Below are 27,944 nucleotides of genomic sequence, written 5' to 3'. Positions count from 1 at the left end.
ACCAGCCGAACCATTCGCGCCCAGTTTCCTGTGTGTGGGGGCTAATTTACAACTCTAACCGTTCTAATCCTCTGCCCCGGAGAAAACTAGTGTCGATGTGCGGCGAAAGATAACACAGTGTAACGGAGAAAGTCAGTCAGAGTTACCAACTTGCTGCCCCGCGCTTCCCCAAGTGTTGGCAGCCCGAATCAATCAGGTGATTGAGACAAGGAAAGTAACCCAAGCGCAAGACACACACAAGAGTTTCCTCGTCCTGGCGTGAAACATACCGGAGTGTGTGCCCTGTTCATCCCATTCCCCGTCACTCACCTTCTCCAAACCACGCCTTTCTACACCTTGATTGGTCCAGACATTCTGTCAATAACACCCACCCTAAAAAACTCAATTGTTTGTTCAGGGCGACAGTGCAAATTACAACATACCTGTCCGGAGCAGGACTTCCGTGCACTGCAATATGTCGTCGTTGGAGACAACAAGTAACAACAAACAGCCTTGAAATCAGAAACATGAGTGCGAGATCCTGAAGTTTTGAAAGGCGCTATAGAAATGTAAGCCTACGTTTCACACCTAGTCGGATTAATGTTCCTCATTTTTCTACCAGAAATTACACTGTGATTAATTACATAGCAACTTAAATTGCGATGGAGTTGTGTGGTTGAATGGCAACAGCCAGGCATTGGTATTGGTTATTATTGTCACTTGTACCGAGATACAGTGAAAAACTTGTCTTGCATACCGATCGTACAGGTCAATTCATTACACAGTGCAGGTTACATTGAGTTAGTACAAAGTGAATTGAGGTAGTTCAGGTAAAAACGATAACAGTACAGAGTAAAGTGTCACAGCTACAGAGAAAGTGCAGTGCAATAAGGTGCAAGGTCACAACAAGGTAGATTGTGAAGTTATAGTCCATCTCATCCTATAAGGGAACCATTCAATAGTCTTATCACAGTGAGACAGAAGCTGTCCTTGAGCCTGGTGGTATGTGCCCTCAGGCTGCTGTATCTTCTACCTGATGGAAGAGGAGAGAAGAGAGAATGACCTGGTTATGCTGGCTGCTTCACCAAGGCAGCGAGAGGTAAGACAGAGTCCAAGGAGGGGAAAGCTGGTTTCCGTGACGCGCTGGGCTGTGTCCACAACTCTCTGCAGTTTCTTGCAGTCCTGAGCAGAGCAATTGCCATACTAAGCTGTGATACATCCGGATAGGATGCTTTCTATGGTGCATTGGTAAAAGTTGGTGAGTGTCAAAGGGGACAAACTGAATTTCTTTAGCCTCCTGAGGTAGTAGAGGTGTTGGTAAGCTTTCTTGGCCATGACATCTATGTGGTTTGACCAGGACAGGCTATTGGTGATGTTCACATCCCAGGAACTTGAAGCTCTCAACCCTTTTGATCTCAGCACCGTTGATGTTGACAGGTGCATGTACACCACCCCCTTTCCTGAAGTCAATGACCAGCTCTTTAGTTTTGCTGACATTGAGGGAAAGGTTGTTGTCATGACACCATTCCACTAAGCTCTCTATCTCCTTCCTGTACTCCGACTCATCACTGTTTGAGATATGGCCTACAATGGTGGTATCATCTGCAAACTTGTAGATGGAGTTAGTGCAGAATCTGGTCACACAGTCATGAGTGTATAGGGAGTAGAGTAGAGGGCTGAGGACACAGCCTTGTGGGCACCAGTGTTGAGAATAATCGTTCTGGAGGTATTGCCGCCTATCCTCACTGATTGCGGTCTCTTGGTCAGAAAGTCAAGGATCCAGTTACAGAGGGAGGTGTTGAGTCCCAGGTGTCGGAGTTTGGTGATGAGTTTCTTGTAATTATAGTACTGAAAGCGGAGCTGTAGTTGAAGGAGTTGAAGGCAGAGATATTGCTGTCTCCTTTGGCTTCACAAAAATACCATTTTTACAGCATCCGCATGGTCATTCGCATGTGAAATTGAAATTGATGATTATTTGCGCTAGACAATCTCTTTAAAAACACAAATATTATTGACCAATTTCTAAAGTACTCATGATTAACTGTAATGGATGTGAGTCTCATTCCTGCAGATTGTGTGCTGGTTAGGAAATGTTAAAGATGTATGACTTTATTGTCATTTCCCCCTTTAGTCTCTTTTTAACTCACTTTTAATCCAGTCTTTCTCATGATTTTGCATTGAATTCACCTCTTTAATCCACCCTTTTAGGTCTGTAGTGTTTACTTGCTAATTCTTTTATCTAATTGAGTGACTAGATAAGCTTCTGGACGCCTCGTTCATTGAGATCTAAAGATCCCATTTCACTGCACCATCATCGCCTCGCACTTGCAGCCACTGGAGATACGTGACTGCAGATGCTGGAATCTGAAGCAAAAAAGTGAACTGCTGGAAGAACCCAGCAGGTCAAGCAGCATCTGTGTATAGCTGTATATGGTTATTTTCCTTTTGCACTCTCAAACCTGATGCAGGGTCTTGATCCGAAATGTTGACCATCCCTTTGCCTCCACAGAGGCTGTTTGGCCTGCTGAGTTCTTCCAGCAGTTTGTCTGTGGCTTTCAGCCACTCGTTAAGTTCATCCACTAAAGGCGGTCATCACCCAATAAGCTGCAGCAATAAAATCAGGGCCAGCGATCCAGGTGGGTACAAGCTTGATCTTAAAGAGACTTTTCTAGAAACATCTCAATGTTGGAACTAAAGGTAGAGATCAAATGTTTTGGCATGCTATACTTTTGTAGGATTATTTTATGTTTACCATTCTATAGCAGAAAACAAAGCCAATTCGGATCAAAGCTATTTACATTTTCTTAAGTTAATTATCTTTCATAGAATTATAGAAACGTGCAGTGCAGAAACGGGTGCTTTCAGTCCACCTTGACAATGCCAACCATAATATCTATCTACTCTAATCCCATTTGCCTAGTAGGCCTTTCCTATCCAAGTACTCATAAACATTGGAATTGTATCTGTCTCTATCACCTCCTCTGGCAACTCGGTCCAGATATTCACCACCCTCTGTGTGAAAAACTTACCCCTCAGATTTCCTTTAAATTTCTCCCCTCTCATGTTAAACCTGTGCCCTCTTGTTCTAGACTCCCTTGCCCTGGGAAGAAGATTCTGACTATATGTCCTGTCTATGCCCCTCACAATTTTATAAAACTCTTATAAAGTCCTTACAACTCTACAAGGTCGCTCCCTTAGTCTCCTACGTTCCAGTGAGAATAAACCCGGCCTATCCAATTTCTTCTTATTACTACCACTCTCCACTCCAGGTAATGTCCTGGTGAATCTCCTCTGCACTTTCGTTGTTGATACCACATCCTTCCTGTATTGTAGTGACCAGAGCTGTACACAATACTCCAAGTGTGGTCTAACCAATGTTTTGTACAATTGCAACATAATGAGCCAACTCTTTCAAAGTGTCTTACCTCACCTCTCCTGGGAGCCCGTCCCAATGCCTCTGAAGCTGGCAGCTAAGAATGAGGCACTCAACAGTATCCCAAGAACAACAGCTTTGTTTTATCCTTCATCCTTGGTCATTCTTAAGAGAGCTTCATGGCTGAAATTTGGAACTCACAGGGAGGTTATCTGTCTAGATTTGCAGTACTGATGCCACATTATCAAGGTATTGGGATAGACTCTCTGAAGAGGCCACCTATCTGATACATGTCAACAGAAAGCTGTGTTACAAGAGACTTTAAAAGATTTTAATTAAGTTTTCAACATATTCAAAGGATTTTAACAAGTTGAACCCTGAGACACTATTTATATTGGCCCCAGTGACAACAAGTGTATGGAGGAATGGTGTACAAACTACAGGAACTGGCTATAAATTTATACAGGGCAAAATCCCAGATTTATCACAACCCTGCTCATTGTATTTAAATATAGACTCTCAGGCATTAGAAGTGTCTAAACTGGTTGCTGATGCAAGTTAATTTTGATGAGAGGTAGGAACATTTTTCCTGGAGTTAAGGTTCAGATAGATGAATGTCAGTGTTGTATTCTGTACTTACTGATTCCATAGGAGGGGAAAGCTGCAAACTTTTAAGAAGGGATATAAAGAAAACTTTTCCAACTAACTAATTCACAGAGGGCAGCACATTACATCTGTCTCATCAAATTGGGCAGAAACCGTTGTTGCGATAATCCATTACTTGCAAAATAACACTTCTGTTTCTTGACTCATGTGTTCATTGTTATACCACCATTTTAAGCCTGAAAATTATTGTTGGAACTATTGGTGATAATAACTTACTATATTTGCGTGTAATTATTTAGATTGCTATTCCATAAGTTACATTTATTCATTTTAAGATGGATTATAGCAAAGAGAAGTGAATGACAATACAAAAGATTGCAGATGCTGGAAACAAAACTGCTGGAAGAATGCAGCAAGTCAATCAAGTTCTATGGGGGAAAGGAATTGTTGACATTTCAGGTTGAGACCCTGCATCAGGACTGAGAGTGGAGAGGGAAGATAGCCAGTATAAAGAGGAGAGGAGGTGGGGTGAGAGAGGGGCTTGTAGATGATAGGTGGACCGAAGAGGGGTGAAGGATAACAGGCAGATGGACCCTGGGGGGTGGGCGACTGGAATTTGGGAGACAGATGCAGGTGGATGATAGGTGGAAGCAGACATGGGAAAGAAAAAGGGGCGGATGGAGCCAGGTAGGGGGAGGGAAGGATGAAGGTGGAAACTGCCGCTGGAGAATGATAAGCAGTTATCTACCAGTGCTGGAATCTGATAAGTAAGGAAGGTGATAATGGATAAAGAAATAAATGATAAGCTATAAAAATACTTCTCATTACAATACTTGTAAGAGAGTTGTGTAGTGGTATCTCATAGTTACCAAAATCAGAATGATTTTATGTTGCCTATCATTATATGTTGAGGCATGTATATAATGTACTATACTGACTTTCAGAAAGAAAAAAAGCTATTCATCAATTCCACAAGTTGGGACAGACATGTTTGTGAGAAGGTGTGATGATTTATTTTTTCTTCTTATAGTTTGTTATAATTATTTTGTACCTAAATAAGTCTTCAAAATTGGACTTCAATCAATATATACACATGGGAAACAACTGACACAGACTAAATCCATCCGATTTCAAAAGTGATGTTTGATATAAAGAGGAATGATTGCCTAGAAACGATGGTGCATCCCAATGGATGTGCTATGTAATTGTGTGTAATGAACCAATGACAATTTCAGTTGTAGGGATGAAGGGAATCAGTAGTTGCAGGACTGATCAGGACTCGAAGTCAGGTCAAGTCAGCGTTTATTTAAGTGGTTGTGGTTTGTGTGGGTGTAGGGAGGGGTGTGGGGAGCTGATGATCAGGTAAAAGGCCAGAAATCAAGTAGTCAGTAGAGATGGGGCCTCCAGCACATGGGGGTGGGATGGGTGACAGTGAGTAAAATTGCCTTGGAGATCTGATAAGGGCCTGAAGTCGAGTCGGCAATTAGGTACGATATTGGGAGAATTGGGGTTACAGTGGAGATTGGAAACATTCCACACTCTATTAGGAACCTCACTGGATCATCAGTCTGGTGGCCTTGGTGAATTGGAGGATTGGTGACGGGAGAAATCACTGGGCGGGGAAGTTTGGGGGATCATTGTGCTGAGCACCAACTGATTGGTAGTTGGTGAGAGGAAGCAAAAGACATCCATAGCAATGGGAAAGGGTCTCTAGATAAATGTAAATATGAGAACTACCTTAGTCTTAATCTCAGGAGAAAAACACTGACCTCTCCAGTCCACAAAGAGTCATTATTAGTGCAGATGGCGGCCATTTGACCCATTGAGTTCATGCTGGCTTTCTGTAAGGGTGATTTAGTCAGTCCCATTCCCTGATCTTTCCTTCTTGCCTGCATGTTTCTTTTTTACTCTTGCATGTAACTATCCAATTTCCTTTAAAGAACAATAATTAAATTTGTCTCAGGCAGTGAATTCCAGATTATGATTATCAACTGTATGAAAAAATATTTTCCCAATCTCACCTCTAGTCCTCTGACCCTTGAGGCTTCTATCAATGGAAACAATTTCATGTCACTCATTTTCTGTACAATCCTGGTGATTTTTGAACATTCCATCAAATCACTTCTCAACTTTTTCTCTTCTAAGGAAAAAAGTTTCTCCAATTTAACCACATAACTCTACTCCTTGATCTCTAGGGACCATTCTGTTAAATCTATTCTAAAACCCTTTCAAGGAACTTAACATTCTTCCTGTGGTGAGCTGATCTTTACCCTTGAAACCATTCTAGTAAATGTCTACTGCAGTTTCTCCTGTCAAAGTGCGACAATACTGCAGCAAGGGCTGAACATTGCAGCAAATGAATTGATAACTGTTTATTATTTCTCAATTAATATAACAAATATCACTTTGGCCCAATGCCTCCAGTCATCACCTTTACAACTTTGTATACATTTTAATATAAATACAACACAGCAATGAAAGTAGTCTTAATTCCAAATGGTGACAAGCCGATTGAGAAATCTCTCAACCTACATTATAATAATTAAGTTTGAGGAGAAAAATATGCCCTGAAACTATAGAAATGTGAAGCAGAATTAAGAATTGGATGTATTGGTAATAGGGATTGTGTATGAATATGGATAATGCATAATGTACAGTGACAATGACAAACTGATACGAATGAGAATTAAACTTAGCCCTACAATTGCTCGAGGCATTCTATTCTCAGTCATGTCACGCATAAAGCTGCAAATTTAAATTCGTAGGAGGTGCGGGTGTGCTTTTTGATGTGAAATTGAAAAGTATTGAGAAATGTCTAAATTATACTTAAATGTTATATGAACAATTCTGTTTCTAATCCTTTATCAAATTAGTCAGAATTCTTCTTCAATTTGCCTTCAAGCTGCTTAGGTGCAGTGAATTAACTAGATTAGGAAATGGTTTAGTTTAGAATGCAGAAGTTGATAAATGCAAGTCACACAAGCACAGTTATCTGTTGAAGGACCAAAATACTAATCAACACATGCTGTACATATTATACAAAGAAACAAGGATTAAACTACACTGTTGTCATTCATGCCACAGTTGAAAATGCCTTAATTTTGGCTTTTGAATGAATAGAATTTTTCTACAGAACAATAGCCATTTGTTAGATGCCATTGACTTCTTTTAGGTATAACTAATTTCATGTTCTACTCTGATCAGATCATTCTAAAAAATATATAACTTTCGATCCAGAAATATACTTTCATTGAATTCAGCATTAAAATGTTGATGAGATGATCATGATCAAGCTCTAGCACAATAAGAGTAGTGCTTGCCTGCAAGGGTCTTGTTTAAAGGTTCATTTTGGATAATTTTACCGGTAATACTGCTAAATATTACCAACTTAATTGTTGATGGGAAAACTCCAAATTATGTCATGACTAATATCACCATAAGAAATTACTCAGGCATTTTTCTTATTGATATGTGGTTCATTGTCAATACAAATTGGCTGCTGCATTTGTTAGTGGCTACACTTAAATACTACTTCACTGGCAAAACGGTTTTAGAATGTCTTGAGCTCATAAAAGGTGTAAAATAAATACATTATTTTTCTTTAGAGGTCTTTGCTTACAGGCCAGTATTATTCTCTATCTACTAGTAATTGTCCCTGAACAAATATTATAAGAAATAAAAACTTAAATAGACAATCCCGTTCCTCAAGTGTGCCCTACTATTCAATGAGATCATTTGCTGATCTTCTACCTCCAGTCTAATATTTTACCCTAAATCCTTATCCCTTGAATCTTCTGGTGTTCAAAAATCTGATCTTGTGTCTGGACATCCAACAGTCTAGGATAGATAATTAGATGTTCATAAACAATGGCAGAAAGACATTTTCTTCAATTTAGTTCCTAACATGATGTCATGCTCCTTAAAGCTAGGCTCTCTGGCCTTTCAATACCTAGCTGTCAATTCCTACCAGCATTTTAAATGCTTTGATGGTATTATAGTGAGAATAATTAGAGTAACAATTGGACTTAAATAGCACAATGCATTTGATATAATACTTCATGACATAGCCACCTATTTTTCATCTTAAGCATTATTAATTCTCTTTTTACCTACAGCACCACCATGTGTTCCTGAACAGAAGTGATTGAATTCAGATTATTAAATGTAGTAGGTAGAATTTCATATACTCATCAGTTCCACAAGGATTCAAAATATAGAATTCAGTCTAAGTGCTGAAAAAATTTCTGTTCACAAAAGTGAAATAACCTGCAGGATGTACAACAAATGTATCTTCTTACTGTATTTAAAAATCAGTAAGAGAATGTAGAACTCTACAATATCTGCTTTTGGGTTAGACATGCCTGACCCACTGAGTTTCTCCAGCGTTTTATGTGTGTTGCTCCCTATTTTCCAGCATCTGCAGTTGCTTGTGTCTCTAAATTTGTTCAAATCAGTTGTCAAGCCAGAAAACTATGAATTACTCAGGATTGTGGCAGGTTTCATGGTGACAGTGCAGAAGGCAGAGATGGGATTAGGAGGATGGCTAATTCTAGTGCCAAGACATTATTTCATCTGAAATTAAATGTCTGCCAAAGAATTGGTCTGGGACAACAGTCACTTATAACTCAGAATAGACTTATGATCATCACTGTATGGCCATATGTCCCTTTTTTGTATTCAGGATAAACCAACATTTTAGTAATTGCTGTGTTCAATGTTGCAGACATGGTTGAACTATTTGAAAGGGATTGCAAAGCCAAATGTCAGTTGGAGAATTTAAATTCACTTTTTACGAACCAATATTGATAAAAGTGATTATTAAAACTAAATTATTGCATAAGTGGGCATATATTGACATCACTGCTGGCATAAGGAATATCATAGAGGAAACAATTATTGGTATTGGTATTGGTTTATTATTGTCACTTGTACCGAGGTACAGTGAAACGCTTGTTTTATAAGCTGATTATACAGGTCAATTCATTACACAGTGCAGTTACATTGAGTTAGTACAAAGTGCATTGATGTAGTACGGGTAAAAACAATAACAGTACAGAATAAGGTGTCACAGCTACAGAGAAAGTGCAGGGCAATAAAGTGCAAGGTCACAACAAGGTAGATCGTGAGGTCGTAGTCCATCTCATTGTATAAGGGAACTGTTCAATAGTCTTATCACAGTGGGGTAGATTGAATACTGTTTCTGCTGTTTGCATTGTTCTTGGGGATCTTTCCAGTGCATCCCTGAACAAGTATCTAGATTTGAAGTCACCTCTTCTACTCAAGTTCTTTAGCTTCACTTTCACAAGTGATCAGCCCTTATCACCATCTGGAAACCAACAATTACATCAGGTACTGCAGGAAGAGGCAGATGAGTGCCCTTATCTGCTTGAGAGCTTGAAAAGTGTTGCACTGATTTTCAAGGTATATAAATGGTGAAATTCATGAGAGACATCAAGGTGGTTCTCTTGCTTTCTATTGTGTCTCCGACTCTGGAGACATGTATAGGAAGGGCTTGACTTCCTCCTCACTTCAATGCCTGTGAAGAGTTAGCATTTTAAGGGTTGTGGAGAATTGTACCCCAAAATAATATTTCAGTAAAAGGAAAATCCCTTCAACTTGCTGTAATGTATCTACTTTTTTGTAATAAAATCGCTATCTGTAATTTTTGTCTCTGTTTCTTCGGGAAATTGGTTATCTTATTCAGAAAAAGGCATCAACATGAATAGTTGGTATCACAAGCTGATGACTATCAACTGATCTATAAGTAGTGGAGCAGCAGTGAGAACAATCCTGTACAGCATGAAAAATATTGAGATATTTATTTACAGCTCAGTTCAGTTTATCTCAATGTGGCTCAAGTAAACCCTTGGGTATAAAGGATGAGTGTTCCAAATTCTTCCAAGAAGAGGTTTATCTGCTGCTAATGCAAAATTCAGAGCTTTTACCATGTCAAGGGGAAGTAATGCTAGTTATTTCAGATTTTAATAGAGATGTGACTGAATACACCTGGTCAGATCCTTTGCAAAGCAAAACATCTTGCTTTGCAAAGAAGGAGTTCATCAGTTGAAACCAAGAGAATTACCTGCCTTTGGCCAACGCAGTCAGTCCCAGCAACCCATTGTGTATATAGGATAGAATTTATGCACATGGTATATAATTAGCTTGTTATGAGGGCATTTTAGCACATTATGTCTAATGGAAGTAATGGGCTATCAGTGCTACTACAATTAAAGGATTAAACCTTATCAAATATCATTCCATTGATGAGACAGGAATGTATCATGCCTTGGGAAAATAGAATTAGACAATAAAGGTGCATGCAAAAATAGGAGAGAAAAGGGTTAGGATTAAAACTACTGTTTAAAACTGCCAGTGTAGCATTTTTTTTTCAAGGAGAAGGGAAGGCCTGATGTGTTATCAGATCAAGTAATATTTTGTAAAAGATAGGTTATTTCTTTAAGATTGATATGGAGCTTTACTATTCACCATAAAAGGCAAACATATCACAAAAGGCTGTAAAAAAATCAAAGGTTTTCTTATCTAATCCAATATAAGAATAAATGAAGCATGTAAGAATGTTTTTTTGCAGGTTAGGTAAAAATGTGCCCTCATTTCTTCGGGTACTCCTTGACTTATAGCCAAAGTCCATAAACCAAACATTACTTTCTGACAAAACAGACCACTCCAGTCATATTGACATTGATACCCTTGCAACCAAATTGATCTCCTCCCTGGATAATACAATTATATTCCAAGAAACAGCATACATTTTATTCATTCATAATTGAAGATTTTTTTCAAAAAATGTTCATATTTCATCTCTCTCTCTTGAATGATATCTTCAGTCTTTTTTGGACATTTAGCTTCAGAATTAAATTATCTGAGTTACATGCTTTGCATTCATTAACCCATACTGTATTGCAGATGCTTAATTCATCTAGACAATCTTTTACAGGCTGCCAACATTCCTGATGACAGTACTTTCATTATTGAACACAGAAGTTAGATTATATGGTAACTAGATTAAGGGCCAACGAATATTTAACATGAGGCAGAAATCCAGTTTGGGGAAGTTAAAATCCAGATTGGGGAAGTAAATTAAGTTAGAAAACAAAGGCTCATAGAAGGAGTGTGGGGTCATGGATAAAACTGCCAGTACAATAATTTAAAAATAATAGTGTGGTATGGGGTAATGAAGGCCTGATGACTTGGCAGTTCAAGATCTGTTCTCTGTGATACAATTAATACATTTTGAACAAGCAGGTCTTATAGTGTTAAGGTCTATCATCCTATTGGGTAACATCTTCATACATCTAGTACAAGCACATGGAATTCCAGATAAGAAGTAGAATATGATTAGAGACTATTACTGCAAAGGGGATGGGTGATGGTACAGGATATGCATCACAAAGACAAACTGGTCAGTCAGTGCATTTGGGGCAATTGCTGGTGCTACTGATAAGGAAGATTGATCATCTTTGTGTACTGAGCATAGATAAATATTTGAAGTTGTATTGTGTTTAATTGGTAGTACTATTTACTGTATGTTTTGGTTCAACTTTTGTAATTAGTGGGAACATTTACATTTAAGTAGGTAACAAGACTATCAAGCAGCAATCTTGAATTAGAGAAACAAAGGACTGCAGATGCTGGAATCTAGATGAAAAACACAATGATGCTGAAGGAACTCAGCAAGCCATGCAGCATCTGTGGAGAAGTTTCAAGTCAGGGTCCTGAAGAAGGGTCCTGACCCAAAACGTTGACCACCTGCTTTTCTCCACGGATGCTGCCTGGCCTGCCGAGTTCCTCAAGCATCATCGTGTTCTACATTCAGCAATCTTGAATTCATTTAAAGGGCTCAAACAAAGCAAGTTGGCAATTGGATCCAAAATTCGCTTGACAATAGGAGGCAGGTAATAATAGTGAGGGGTTGTTTTTGTGATTGGAAGCCTTTGACCAGTGGTATACCAATACACTGGGCCCTTATTGTTTGTTAAATATATTAACAATTTGGATGTGAAAATAGGAAGTACAATTAGTAAATGTGTAGATGACACAAAAATTGGTATTGTTGATAGTGAGAAGAACAATCTTATATGGCAGGATGATTTTGATCAGCTTGTAAAATGGGCAGAGCAATAGCATATGGAATTTAATCCTGGTAAGTGTGAGGAGATGCATTTTGGGAGGACTAATGAGAGTAGGACATACATAATGAATGGTAGGGCAGAAAGCACTATTGTGGAATAGAGGGCCTTTGGTGTATGGTAGTAAAACAGATTGATAAAAGGTGTTGAATAGACACATAGGATATTTGCTGGGACATAGAATGCAAGATCAGGAAGGTTATGGTACAACTTTATAAGGCAATGGTTGTACCACAGCCATTATGTATATTGTGTATTGTGCATACTTCTAGTTGCCAACCATAGGAAGATCATAGAACAGTATAATACAGGAACAGGCCCTTCAGCCCACAGTGTCTGGGCTGACCATGATGCCAAGTTAAATTAAACCCATCTGCCTGCACATGACCCATATCCCTCCAATCCTTGCATGCTCATGTGCCTGTCCAAATGCCATTTACACACCACTATCGTGTCCGCTTCCACCATGTCCCCCTGGCCTTGGAGACTTTTGTAAACTATTTTGAAAATTTAAAAAATTAAAGCTTTGTTTAACCAGGAACTAAAACAGGTCAGCAAGCGCAGGATTAAACAAGGTGATGATTGACTATTAGGACACAGAAAGCAAGTGTGCCAAATTATGAAGGGTAGAACAAGGAAGCCCAATCAGGAATACACGGGAACAATCAAGTTTGGATATAACAAAGGCACAGATGAGATTTTCTAAAACAGATTAGCCAAGACAGAGGAAGAGCAAGCATTATTAAAGGTAGAGATAGAAGGTGTGGGTTGAAAGCCTTCTCAGGTCAAATGTAACAACAGGGTTGCAATGGTCTGGGTCAGGTTCAGACAATAAGGTAATTCCAAAATCAAAATCATTCATGATGATAAAAGGATTAACTCTATTGCATTCAAGGATAAATGAATTAACATGCATTTTGGGAGCAACCATCTTAAATATTTCAGTAGTGATACATGGTGAGAGCAAAGAGTCACTAGTGACCAGATGTGCTTGCTACATCCTCAGTTTATGGGTAAGGCTGATGGTTCACCAAAATAGCTGGCTCTCAGAATTACATAACATTATATATCACACATAGAATCAATATATAAAAGAAAAAAATTGATTTAGGATTTCTGTGATTATTAATTAAACTGGTAGATATGTGACTTTTTTGTCCCTAAAGACTTCTGTTTTAAGTGCATACATCATGATGACCCTATGCAGTGGTAGGGAAATTATTGAAGAAATGATGAATTGGAAAGTGTCTGATTAGGAAAAGTCAACATGGCTTTGTGCAGGGAAAATCTTCACTCAATAATTTGATTACGTTTTTTGAGGAGGTTACTAAGACAATTGATGAAGGCAGGGTGGTAGATGTTGTCTACATGGTCTTTAGTAGGGCATTTGACAAGGTCCTGCATAATCCAGAAGGTTAAAGGCACATGGGATCCAAGGTGAGCTGGCTAATTTGGATCTAAAATTGGATTAGTAATACAAGGCAAAGGGAACTGGTAGAAGGATGCTTTTCTAGTTGGGAATCTGTGACCAGTGGTGTACCAGAGGGTTTGTTGCTGGGATCCTTGTGGTTTGTGATATATATTAACAAGTAAGATAAGGTATCTTTATTAGTTACATGTACATCGAAAAACACAGTGAAATGCATCTTTTGCGTAGAGTGTTCTGGGGGCAGCCCGCAAGTGTCGCCACGCTTCTGGTGCCAACACAGCATGCCCACGACTTCCTAACCCGTACGTCTTTGGAATGTGGGAGGAAACCGGAGCACCGGGAGGAAACCCACGCAGACAGGGGGAGAACGTATAAACTCTTTACAGATGGTGTCCGGAATTGAACCCAGATCGCTGGCACTGTAAAGTGTTACGCTAACCTCTACAAATTGGATGTGAATGTAGGAAGAATGATTGATTGCACCGAGAGAGTGCAGAGGAGATTCACCAGGATGTTGAACTGCCTCCACTAACCCATGAACCAATGACATCTGTCATTTATCTCCATGGCAAACCAGGCCTTACCCAATACCCCCCTTTATTCCAACTCAACAGTCTCCCCAACCCCTATCAATACCCCCTTCCCCTCCTCCACACCCACTTTACCCTATCCTTCCCCTCTTCCAGCCCAGTCTCCACACCCATTTCCCTCATGCCTCTTCATTCCCTCCTTCACCATTCCCCCTTGCTCCCCCTTAGCATCCATGCCCCATTCACTACCTCCTTTATCCCCATACCCCTTTGCACTTCCCTCGTGCCTGTGTCAATCCACCTCCCTCACCAATATCCCCTCCCCCATTTCTCTCCCACCCCTTCACATCCTTCCCAACACAAACCCCTCCCCCTTAACCTACAAATCCCAAACCCTCCCTTCACTTTACTTCACTACAGCCTTCCCTCACCCCGCTCCCTAACTGTTCCTCATCCTTCCTCCCACCTCTCCCCCTCCAGTGTCTCCCTCACCTCAACCCTTTGTCTTGTCCCTCCCCTCCTTCACCCCTCCTCCCTCCCCTCTCCCCCCTCCACCTCCCTCTCCCTCCCCCTCCCCCCTCCTCCCCCGGCTCCCCCCTCCCCTCCTCCCCTCCTCCCCTCCCTCCCCTCTCCCCCTCCCTCCCTCTCCTCCCCCTCCCCCTCCCTCCCTCTCCTCCCCCTCCCCCTCCCTCCCTCTCCTCCTCCTTCCCCCCTCCCTCTCCTCCCCTCCCCCCTCCCTCCCTCCTCCCCTCCCCCCCTCCTCCCCTCCCTCTCCTCCCCTCCCTCCTCCCCTGGCTCCCCCCTCCCCCTCCCCCTCTCCTCTCCCCCTCTCCTCTCCCCCCCTCCCTCTCCTCTCCCCCCTCCCTCCCCCCTCCCCTCCCCCCTCCCTCCCCCCTCCCCTCCCCCCTCCCTCCCCCCTCCCCTCCCTCTCCCCTCCCCTCCCTCTCCCCCCTCCCCCCTCCTTCCCTCTACTGCCAATTCCTCTCCGCCCCTCCTACACCTTTACTTCATACCACCGCTCTCCGGCAAGTCCTGGTGCGCGCCCTCCATCGTTCGCGTGGGTGATCGGATGTGTCGGGGCAGGGGCTCGGGGGTGATGGTGCTGACAGTGATGTGGATACACAGCTGCAGATTTGTGTTGGTGGTCCCCTTGTTGCTCGCTGCATGCCCATGTGTCGCGGGTGGACCTTTGCATGCACAGTGCAGGGTTGAATGGTAAGGTGGCAACGTGTAATATCGGTTATTGCAAGTGTGGGAGTGATTGCAAATAGTTGTTATGTAACGAGGTAAGCTGACGATTGCACAGTATTAATACTTTATCTGTATATTTGGGAAGCGAAAATCCGCATTGCAGAGAATCTGTTTTATGATTTACTTTGATTCCAAACCCAAACAAACTTTGAGCTTGTTAGTCTTTAGTAAATAGTGCTGCCCTGATCGGGAGGCGCGGTAAAGCTGTTGTTCACAGAGAGCCCCATCTCTCAGTGGATTGCACATTTTTCTCCTGCATTTGCCCACCAGTAGCTTCGGTACCAAAAATAATTCGTGAAGTGTTCTTTTAAGCAACTGTTAATCTTATATGCCATGTAAAATTAACAATAATGTTATGTAGGATGGATTCACGGAGTGTGTATAAGGTGTTTCTGTTTAAAACGGGTATCTTAAAGTATCAAGGGTGGAAGGGGCTGTTCTAAATTGGGTAATGTGCAGTTTGAAGGGGTTAGTTAATAATCTTGTTTATGGAGTCTTTTAGGGGAGTGTAGCCACAACCTGCCCATCGCCCACACATTCCTCCCACTGGCTCCCCTCCTCACCTCCTTCCCTTTATTCCATCATCCACTGTCCTCTCCTATCATATTCCATCTTCTTCAGCCCTTTGTCACTTCCACCTGTCACCACCCAGCTTGTTACATAATTTCCACTCTAGCCCCTCACTCACCTGCCTATCACCCCCACCCCCCCTCATCTGGATTCACCTATCACCTGCCAGCTCTTGTTCCACCCCTTCTCCCCCCCCCTTCTCCTCCCCCCCACCCACCTTTTTTATACTGGCTAACTCCCCTCTTTCCAGTCCTGATGAAGGGTCTCAACCCGAAATGTCGACTGTCCATTTTCCTCTGTAGATGCTGCCTGACTCGCTGAGTTCCTCCAGCTCCTTTCCGTGTTGCTCTGGATATCCAGTATCTGCAGTCTCTTGTGTCTCCATTTGTAGAAGCTTGTTAGTGTGTTTGGTGACAAGCTGAACCTCCGTTAACATATCTGGAGCATTGTGTGCATTTCTGGTCTCCTTGTGGAAGAAGGAAAATAGTTGCCATTGAAAGGCTGCATCAACGATCTGCAGACTGATTCCTGACACTGCAGGACTGTCGCATGAAGAAGAATTGGGTCAGCTAAGCCTATATTCACTGGAGCTTAGAAGGATGAAAAAGAATCTCATTGAAACATACAAAGTACTGACAGGGCTAATCAGATCAGATGCTGGGAGGATGTTTTCCTTGGTTAGGGGGTCTAGAATAGAAATTCAGCCTCAGGATGTGGTGTAAGGCCTGAGATAAGGAGAAATTTCTCCACACGGGAGAGTCATGAACCTGATTTCTCTATTAGTGGAGGTGATGTCATGGAATATATTTAAGAAGGAGGTGGACAGATATCTAGACACAAAAACATCATGGAGTACAGAGAGAGCACAGCGAATGGTATTGAGGTAGAGGATCTGCAATGATCATATTAAATGGTGATGCAGGCTTTAAGGGCTGAATGGCTTGCTCCTGCTTCTGTTTTTCTGTCTGCTTCGAACAACCTTTGGAAATTGATATTATTTCCATTTGATATTTATTCTGTAGGACGTTTGGGATTCCTTGTAACAATGTGTATCTGGAACTAGTCAGCCAGATTAAAGAATGGAAAACAGCTGACAATTGTGCAAATGGAGGAGAAAAGTGCTTGTACACTGTGAGTATCTAAAATTTAATTTTGTTTGAATTCTGCCCAGTTTTCAAATTTTCATGGAATAATTCTAGTTGTCTGAGTGGAGAAAATTATACTAATATGACAACAGGGATTTATGTAAGTATCTTGGTGTAATAAAACATCCATAGGAACTGGTTTGAATTGAAAGCATACTTGGATAAGTTTTGGAATACAAAAGCAGAAGCTTAGAGGTATGTACAAACTATTTTGGCTTCTGACCCATCTTCCAATAATTCCTGCTGCAATTTAATGTATTTTTTTCTAAACAGATTTTAAGAAAGGCATTGCATTCCATATTCTTATGTATAAGGAAGTTTAGCAAGAGAACAATTTAGACAAAATATCTTTGAAAATGCTATATCTTAGCCTTGTGCAAATACATCAATGATAACATTTACTTAATGACTGAATCACATGGCTGAATCCTGAATTTTGTATGGGGGAAGTATTCTGTTACTTTTTGTCAGACTGAAAATTGCTTTTTGATGATATTCTTCCGTGGGGTTAAAACACTGAAATATGGTGATATTTTCACTTTAATCTGTTCCTAACCATCCCCCATATTCAATATTTTATTTCCCCAGTCTATGTTTATAATATACAGAGGGCTCAGTGTCTGTTTAGTTCCTCCTATTGAGTTGCCTTCAGTGGAACACTCCGTGGGTTTTCCAGGTATGGGTACATCCTAGGAAGCATCCACCACCAATAAGGTATTTAGTTTTCTTGTTAAGTTTGATGTGCAGAAGTGGGAGAATACCCTCTGGCTTCACACCATCCCCAAAAGCACTACTGAACTGAGCTTCATTTCCCTTGATGTACTTGAGGGCCACAGCTATTTTATATTTTAGAGGCAAACTATTGCATGCGTATCATGACATTGCAGATATTCTAATTGCATATTACCCAATGCCTTCTGTTGTCTGGATGCCACCTTGAGAAACTTGGAAGTATAACTATTTCAGTTGTTTTCTTTTGTGGTTTGCGGTGAATGCTTCATGGCCCAGCATATGGATAAATTATGGCCTGTTTAAACTTTTTTAATAACCACAAAATACAAAAAAAAAGTTGCGCTGGGCACTGGTCTTTCAATTTCCAGGTGTGGGTGTTTTACCTGAAAATGTTATCGAGTTCAAATAGGTTGCACTTATCAGATGATCTTAGAAGCTCAAGCGGGGAGCAATTGAATTTGGAGATGAGCAAGACGCTAAGATTGAGGAGCATGGATGTCTGTAAGTTATAGGGTTGGAGGAGATATGGAACTCTTAGAGGATCTCAAAGGTTTAACTTTTATTATTAATCTGAATAAATGTTAACAATATATTGTTATACATTGAAGTAAATTTGTCTAGGCTATGTTCCCTTAAATGGGAAACCAAATGATTTTTTTTTCTTAATTTTCTTCCATTTTCCTAATTTGCAATCTATTGTTAGAGGTTTCCAGGTGACTGGCATACACTGCTTTGCGCACAAAGCTGTGTAATGAATGTTGGCAAGTTGTTTTGGTGCAAGGCTTGTCTTGGGCTTTTATTAAGGGTGGGGGAGGTAGTAAGATATCTTTGGATAGTGTGATCTGAGAATTGGACCAGCAACTTCTTTACCAACCCTCTGATTATGTTGTAAGGTTATAGGCTCTGTGACATCTCAATTCCAAGTACCTCCTTTTAATTTGCCACATCAGGCTAGGTGTTGATTATTTTTGATAATCATAGCTGTCCTGATCCTGGCCTAACACCCAAGTGGTATGTTTAAAATGGGAGTCTTGCCTTAATTCTCAACAAATATAATTAATGTAGAATGGGCAGGTCAGTCAGTATCCTTTTTGAGGCTGGATACTGTTGACATCTGGAACTCTTAGTACCTCTGCTGAATGGGAAACAAGAAAAAAGCCTGTATAGAGAGAGAACCATCAGGTGATTCACCCTTTGGCTCCCACTATTGAATCAATTTTAAATTGCCTTGATTTAATTTGTAGCGATGCTCCTTGTGACTATGGAACATCTTGGGACATCTTTATTAAATTAAAGCCATTTGAAAATCCAGTTTTTGTAGGACAGACTTAGTTTTTGTTAATACAAATTCATTTAAATATTTAAATACAAGTGTGTTTTAAAAAGCCTGCAAGAAAAACTGCAGTTATCTATGAATAAATAACATAACAAGAATTACTTTCTGTAGATAGCAACTACAATTTGTTTTTTTTTCCTTTCTCTATCCTTCACTCTGTAGCTAAAGTCTGCAAACGAACACTACATTGTGGCTAAGCACACAACTCCAGTACACAAATATGTCGATAATCTTACATTCAAATTGACTTCCTCCTTGAGTAAGAGATCCTGCTATGTCTCTGTAAGTATAATATTTCTATATGGTGTGCAAACTTAGTCTTTAATAGAGACCGCTTCAAAAATAAAAATATATTTCATGTCTTTCCTAAATAATACCTTCTAGACTTTTTTTTAGATTAAAGTTATACAGCACAGAAACAGGCTCTTTGTCCCAACTCATCTATGCTGACCAAGATGCCTTTTTGACCATTTGCTTGCATTTGGCCCATATCCTTCTAAACCATTCCTATCCATGAACCTATCCAAATGTCTTTTAAACATTGTAATTCTACCTGCATCTACCACTGCCTCTGGCAGCTCGTTCCATATACCCACCATCCTGTGTTGGGTGGAGGGGAACTTGCGCTCGGGTCCCCTTTTAAATCTTTTCCTTCTCACATCAAACCTACAGATTCTCCTAGCCTGGAGAAAAGACTGTAACCATTCACCTTATCTCTGCCCCTCATGATTTTATAAACCCTTAATGCCCCTTTCAATAAAGGCAAGCATGCATAGGCCTTCTTCACCACCTTGTCAACCTGTGTCGCCACTTTCAGAGAACTGTGTACTTGTACTGCTAGGCCTCTGTTCTACAACACTCCCCAGGGCCCTGCCATTCACTGTATATGTCCTGCACTGGTTTAACTTCCCAAAATGCATCACTTTGCACTTGTCTGAGTTAAATTCCATCTGCTGTTCCCTTGCCCAGTTTCCCAGTTGATCTAGATCTTGTTGTAACCTTAGACAAACCTTCTTCACTGTCCACCACACCATCAATTTTGGTATCATCTGCAAAGTTACTAATCATGCCATCACATTCTTGTTCAAATCATTAATATATATGACAAACAATAGAGGACCTAGCACCAATCCCTGCAGCACATGACTGGTCACAGGCCTCCAATCTATAAAACAACCCTCCACTGCCACCCTCTGATTCCTTCCACCAAGTCAATTTTGTATCAAATTGGCTAGTTCACTCTGGATCCCATGAGATCCAATCTTCCCGACTAGCCTGCCATGCAGGAATTTGTCAAAACCCTTACTATAGTCCACATAGACAATATCTACCACTCTGCCCTTGTCAATCCTCTTGATCACCTCTTCAAAAAAAAAACTCAGATCAATTTGTGAGACATAATTTCCCATTCCATGCTGAATATTTCTGATCCGTCCTTGCCTTTCCAAATGCAGATAGATCCAGTCTCTCAGGACCCTCTCCAGTAACTTTCCCACCACTAATGTTAGGCTCACTGGTCTGTAGTTTCCTGGCTTGTTCTTGCAGCCCTTCTTAAATAAAGGCACAACATTAGCCACTCTCCAGTCTTCTGGTACCTCCCCTGTGGCTAAGGTATCTACGGATATCTCTACTAGTGTCCCAGCAATTTCTTCTCTTGCTTCCCACAACGTCCTAGGATATACTTGGTCAGGCCCCAGGGATATCTCCATCTTTATGTGCCTCAAGACAGCCAACACCTCCTCTTTCATAATGTTAGATCACACAAGACAAAGGAGCAGATATGTTTCAGGGCATCATTGTAATCTTTCCTGAATTCCCTAGGTTCCATGACACCTCCATGATAAATACAGATGAGAAGTATCCATTTAAGACATCGCCCATCTCCTGTGGCTCCACGCATAGATGACCACACTGATGCTTAAAGGGAACTTTTATGACACTTGAATAGCTTCTTGGCTTGTCTCATCAAACATAGAACAGAACAGCACAGGAACAGGCCCTTCGGCCCCCAATGTTGTGTTGAACTAATTAAATTAGTAATCAAATGCCCAACTAAACTAATCCTTTCTGCCTACACAATGTCCATATCCTTCCACTTCCCACAGATTCATGAGCCTAAGACCCTCTTGAATGTCCCCATCATGTTGTTTATTGACTACAGCTCTGCCTTCAATACAATAACCCCAAGCAAACTTGTCACCAAACTTTGATACCTAGGACTCAACACCTCCCTCTGTAACTGGATCCTTAACTTTCTAACCAACAGACTGCAATCAGTGAGGATAGGCAGCAATATCTCTGGCACGATTATTCTCAACACTGGTGCCCCACAAGGCTGCGTCCTCAGCCCTCTACTCTACTCCCTATACACTCATGACTGTGTGACCAGATTCTGCTCTAACTTCATCTACAAGTTTGCAGATGATACCACCGTTGTAGGCCATATTTCAAACAGCAATGAGTCGGAGTACAGGAAGGAGATAGAGAGCTTAGTGGAATAGTGTCATGACAACAACCTTTCCCTCAATGTCAACAAAACAAAAGAGCTGGTCATTGACTTCAGGAAAGGGGGCGGTGTACATGCACCTGTCTACACCAACGGTGCTGAGGTCGAGAGGGTTGAGAGCTTCAAGTTCCTGGGAGTGAACATCACCAATAACCTGTCCTGGTCAAATCACATAGATGCCACAGCTAAGAAAGCTCACCAATGCCTCTACTTCCTCAGGAGGCTAAAGAAATTCAGTTTGTCCCCTTTGACACTCACCAACTTTTATCAATGCACCATAGAAAGCATCCTATCTGGATGCATCACGGCTTGGTATGGCAACTGCTCTGCCCAAGACTGCAAGAAACTGCAGAGAGTTGTGGACACAGCCCAGCATGTCACGGACACCAACCTCACCTCCTTGGACTCTGTTTTTACCTCGCGCTGTCTTGGTGAAGCAGCCAGTATAATCAAAGACCCCACCCACCCAGGACATTCTCTCTTCTCTCCTCTTCCATCAGTTAGAAGATACAGCAGCCTGAGGGCACATACCACCAGACTTAAGGACAGCTTCTACCCACTGTGATAAGACTATTGAACGGTTCCCTTATATGATGAGATGGACTATGACCTCAATCTACCTTGTTGTGACCTTGCACCTTATTGCACTGCACTTTCTCTGTAGCTGTGACACTTTACTGTTATTGTTTTTACCTGTACTACATCAATGCACTCTGTACTAACCTAATGTAACTGCACTGTGTAATGAATTGACCTGTACAATCGGTATGCAAGACTAGTTTTTCACTGTACCTTGGTACAAGTGACAATAATAAACCATTATCAATACCACCACCCCAGGCAGTGCATTCTAGGCAACCACAACTGTGCTTATAAACAAAAAAACTTTCCCCACACATCTCCTTTGAACTTACCCCCTCTCACCTTAAATGCATACCCTCTAGTATTAGACATTTCAACCATGGAAAAAGGTACTGTGTGTCTATCTATGCCTCTCATAATGTTATAAACTTCTATCAGATCTCCGCTCAGCTTCTGCTGCTCCAGAGAAAACAACTCAAGTTTGTCCAACATCTCGTTATAGCATATGCCCTCTATTCCAGGTGACATCCCGGTAAACCTCTTCTGCACCGTCTCCAAAGCCTCGACATCCTTCCTATAATGGGGCAACCAGAACTGAATGCAATACTCCAGATGCGGCCTAACTAGAGTTTTATAAAACTGCAGCATAACTTCCTGACTCTTGAATTCAGTGCCTTGACTCAAAGGCAAGCATGCCATACACCGCCTTTACCACCCTATCAACCTGTGTAGCCACTTTCAGGGAGGAACTGGCAACTTTTTATAATTCAGATAAAACCAAATTCAAACTTCCATTTTGGGAATTGAATTCATTTTCTCAGGTTTAGTAGTTGAAATCCTCTAGATTGCTAGTCCAGTAACATTTGCACTATTTATTTTTCCAAGCAAGGCCAGTATTTATTGCCTATCCCTAATTTCTCTGAGGAAGGTGAAGGTGAGCCACCTTGAACCACAGCAGTCCTTCTGATGAAAGTGCTGCCTCTCAGTGTTGTTGGTAGGATGTGCTAGGGATTGTTTCCAATCGGTCAACTTGAGCTGATGATGCACTACATACAGTAGTTTTATAGTTTATCTAAATTTTATTAATTAACCAGTGTTTCCTTTCAACTAATATTCAATTAGAATGTGAGAAGTGCAGTCAAAGGTGTCCAAGGATTTCATATACTGGCGTACCTGAAACTTATTCCTTTCTTCAGTTTTAACAATTTTATTCAATTATGCCCTTTTAATAATGCAACCCACTCTTATTCCAGGGATTCTCTGTTTCTGAACTGTGGTACTCAGTCCTTGACCACGGTACCAACTACTGCAACTTGCACAACCTTATTGAAGGTGAGACCTGAAAATAGATGATAGTGGAAAAGTTAATTTAATTAAAAAGTGTACTAATTGCTCATTTTCATTTTTTTTTGTGTTCCAGGTAGTGGCTTAGACAAAGTTTCAGGTTACAGTGAATCAACCAACAACTTCAAGTGCACTCAGTATTCATCAGCTAATTGTACGATTTACTAAATGGGCTACGCTTTATTAAGAAAATCACAAAGCTGCATGATGTTACATGACTCCGGAATGCTATCTTTTTATCCTTGTTCAAAGACTTAAGTGATTGTCTTCTCAGTATTGCATTCAAACTTCCCTCAGTAGTGTGACCAGTACTGTGAAGTGCATTGGGGAAAGAAATTAAAATTGTTGGCACCATATTCAATAGTATCAGGAAATCCACCATTTAATGATTGGGTACTTTGTAATTTAAGTTTGAGCTAATTGTCACTGTAGAGAAATATTAGAATGTACGGAAAAATAAGTTGGTCCAAATGGTTAATTTTTACACTGTATGGGATTCATCCCTATCTATGATTTCTGTTCTTCCTTGTGCATGTGCCATCTTCCCTTGATTATATCCCACTTTATTCTGTTTTAACTCTTCCTCCCATCACCAATTAGGTACCAAACCATATTGGTGGCCTTCTAAACTAATAATATTCCCAGAATTGTGCATGGACCCTAGTTCTAATTATGTTCTTTTTTTGTGGTTTCCTAACACATTTTAGAAATTCCATTTGGCTGAAGAAATATTACATATAACAGTTTCTAATCTGAATTGAAATATTATTTTCTACTTTAAGCCATGTTCCACAGTATATTCTTTTATAACTGAGGGGTTGCTTAAGTTTTAAAGGCAAAATTGATATGAAATATTTTAAAATTAGGATGTCATCAAGGTATTGGAACTGCTGTGTGATCCCTTCATTAAGTGCTCTCATTAACATTGGTTCCAAACTTTGACATCTCCATTTCAAATCAAAATGTAAAAACTCAGAACATTTGTACTTCAATTTTTAATCTGCAACCTGATTAAAGAATCTGTTTGAAAGTACATTAAGAATATATAGGCTCTTGTATAACTAACATTGCTGCCTTATATTGTAAACTGTTTTGACTAACTTTTCTACTTGGTATTGTATGCAAATGAATTCATTTAAATATGTCTTTTAGAACTAATCCCTTGCCTCATTATTATTTTAATTAAGTTGGTAATAACTAATTTACCTGGTGTGTATATGTTTATAGTAACCAAACTGAGATTATTATTCAGACACTAAGCCACAACAATTCCTTGCAATGTAGCTTCTAACAGAACAGAATAGTGAAGTTGTGCTTACTGTTAATAAGATTGCCCAGTCATACTGGGCAGAAAAATTATTCTCCATTTCTGCAATGCAACATTAATCTTCAGTGAAGTAGAATCAAAGACTGCCATGTTGACATTGCCTTGTGCTTTATGGAACTAATTAGTTGTTCTAGATGTTTGAATTCAAGTGTACTGTATTTGCAAAGCTGAAATATTTTAGTTTGATCTATTGGAGACTCCATTGGTCTCGAGTTTTCTGTACCAGAATTAAGAAATTATAAAAAGTTGCTTTTTAACATCTTGACAAAGTGAAATGGATTGGTTGGACACTGCCATTTATGGTGATGGCAACCTCTGGTGGTTCTGGGATCAATCACTTGGCACATTTAGGAACATTTCAGCCTGCCCCCTTGCTTTCAGGTCTTCACCTGCACTATGGTTGAGAAGAATTAAGAGCAGAATCATGGAAAATTTACAACACAGAGACTGTTTGTCTTGTCAAGTCTCAGTCTGTGCCAGTTGAAAATAAGCTATTCAGTCTAATTTCATCTTTCAGCACTAGATCTAAAAGTAACCCTGCAGATTCAAGTACTCTTTAAATGTGCAAGTTTTCTGCTTGTATCATCCTTTCAGGCAGCCAGTTACAGACTCCAACTATCCTCTAGCAGAATTCAAGATATTTCCTGTTGGTCATCTGTTTGTTCACCATTCTCAACCATGCAGTAAAGTTTTAGACTCTGCAATGAATTTTAATCATTACATTGTATTCTTAGTAGCCTGCTGATTTTGTTAAGCATGCAGGTTAGTAGCTTAATGATGACAGAACCACATATCCTGGCATGTTGTCACAGTTTGCTCAAACTAGAGTTGGTCTTCTGGCTAAATGGCAATCAGATTGGGATGTGCTGAGCCATGAGGTTAGGGATTATATTGCTTCTTTACAATGGCCTTGGTGCTTCAAGGATGTTCAATCTGGCCCTGTGGATCTCTCCTTGGAGCATTTCACTTAGTTAATACTGTCACACAACACACTGAAGGATACTCACGTGGTCAAAGCAAGATATTGTCCTAACAAATCACTATATACACCAGCTACTCCAACACCATCACAATGAAGTGCATTTTCAATTGGTATATACTAAGATTTGCTTTCTTGTTCTTTGCATATTGAAATTCTCCAGCATTCCTTTGACTCATTTACATTTGTGATTATTTTTCTGTAGTTATAGCTTGCAAAGACTCAGATTGTTAGGTTGATTGTTTTTTTTGAACCATTTCTGCCTTGTGTATATTTTAACAGTACTTTCATTCTCATTTTTCCAGTCAGTTTAAACAACTGTCATTGTTTATAACACATTTTCCCATCCACTACTATTTTATTACAGAAAGTCTTGTCACTTGAGTTTAAATACATCTTGTGTTCCAAAAGGTATTATGGTATTTCTCATTATAACAGGCAGCTTTATGGTTCATTTGGTACAGTGCTTGAAAGTTTCTAAATTTAAGGCAGTTCTAGCAAATGTGCATAGCAGGAACATAATTTAGTTCAGCATTTCAGGTTAGTACAAATGTTCCTACTAAAAGGGTATTAAATCATGAATCCAGCTGCCTGTGAATGAATCAAAGTACAAGTTAAAGAACAAGTAGCTAGTAGAAACATGATCAATCATTCCTTGATCTCTCCTCAAGGTTAACAAACAAGTACCATAAAACTGCCCAATTAATATAACAATTGACATTTAGTTAACATTTCATGGCTGAGAAGTTTGGTTCCAGTGTTTGATTCAAGTTGGAAATTTTGGCTGATCCCAGGAAGTCCTAGCTGCTTTGTACAAATGCATTTGGTAAAAGATGTTATGTTTTTTGCATGGCATCTCAATAACTGGTGTAATGTAATAACATTTACAAATAACCAACTTAAATTGATAAGGATAACATGGTTGTTTGCAAAGGATGCTGAATGGTACTTTGCCATTAGCTTTACCAAGATGTTAATAAAATTTGCATTGGTTGTATTAGTGGGCTCAGTTCATGCAAAGTATAGATCAGACAGGAGACAGACAGACCATAAGACATAGGAGGAGAGCTTAAGCTATTTGGCCCATAAAGTCTGTTCCTCCATTCAATCATGGCTGTTTCCCCCCCCCACCATCTGGTCAGAAAGATGCAGCATTGTTGAGTCAAAACCCTGCAACATCATCACTCCCCACAGATGCTGCTCAACCCACTGAGTTCTTCCAGCAGATTCTTTGTTGCTTTGGGAAGCTTCAGCTTGGGCATAAAGTTGCATAATAATTGTATTCTCAGACATGAAATGGTAAAATATAATTCAGTAGGCAATGTTTCTTTGGTGCTTAGGCATTGAGGAAGAACAGGGAAATTTTATTCTACTATTAAGTGAACTGAGGTACATTTGTTCTTTCATTCACTAGATAATGGCAAATGTGCCAAAATTCAGCATTTGTTGACATCTTCACTTAAAGGCTGAAGTTGTATGCCTGAAATGCAAGGAGTATTATACCCTGACACTTATGTTTTTCAACCTAATCCCAGAATAAGTACATACTCTTCTCCAGAAGAATGCTCAGTTTGTTGCTTTATTAGCACTCAACTACATAGTTTTTCCTTGTCTGGTGCAATTCCAGCAGGATATTGGTAGAAAACCTAGAGTAACAACTAAGTCATCATTTCTCTAGGAATTCCAACTTCCCATTGAATGTATAGCAAGGTTCCACCGAAACCGATACGCCCAGCAAACCTTCCTTGTTCTTTTAAAGGGATGTTATATTTTTCCTTGTCATTTTAAAGGACAATGGAATAAATCAAAACACTACCACTTTGCCCCACATTGTCACTAAATAAAAATATTGAACTTATATTCAAGGTTGATTGGAAGAGTTCTCAACTTCTACCATCCATTACATGTAGGAATGTGATTTAACTTCACTCCTTAAAAACCTAGGCCCAAAATGTTAGAATTGTCCCATGGTATGAGACTTACCAAGCAGCAGAATAAAGTGGATAGAGAAGTCTCCTCACTGCCTTGAAAATCTCAATTAAAAATCACTATAATTTTAAATTCTAAGGGATTCAAAATACTTTGTGTAGTCTGTGATTTAACCATTG

General features: G+C 40.1%; 1 protein-coding gene across 2 annotated transcripts; it reads left to right on the top strand.

Moving 5' to 3' along the window:
* The first annotated feature begins 399 nt into the window (after positions 1 to 399).
* LOC127570767 (uncharacterized) lies at positions 400 to 25,021 on the top strand. Of its 2 annotated transcripts, none has more exons than XM_052016586.1 (5): positions 400 to 548; positions 16,908 to 17,016; positions 19,261 to 19,380; positions 23,440 to 23,518; positions 23,607 to 25,021. In XM_052016586.1, coding segments are annotated over exons 1-5 (402 nt in total). In that variant the 5' UTR covers positions 400 to 546; the 3' UTR covers positions 23,699 to 25,021. The 2 variants fall into 2 exon arrangements, with proteins under 2 accessions (XP_051872546.1, XP_051872545.1); XM_052016585.1 differs by lacking the exon at positions 400 to 548 and adding an exon at positions 15,145 to 15,279.
* The last annotated feature ends 2,923 nt before the right edge of the window (positions 25,022 to 27,944 follow it).

Source organism: Pristis pectinata, chromosome 5 (genome assembly GCF_009764475.1).
Source record: "Pristis pectinata isolate sPriPec2 chromosome 5, sPriPec2.1.pri, whole genome shotgun sequence".
Taxonomy (NCBI): domain Eukaryota; kingdom Metazoa; phylum Chordata; class Chondrichthyes; order Rhinopristiformes; family Pristidae; genus Pristis; species Pristis pectinata.
This window is presented reverse-complemented; position numbering and strand designations above follow the sequence as displayed.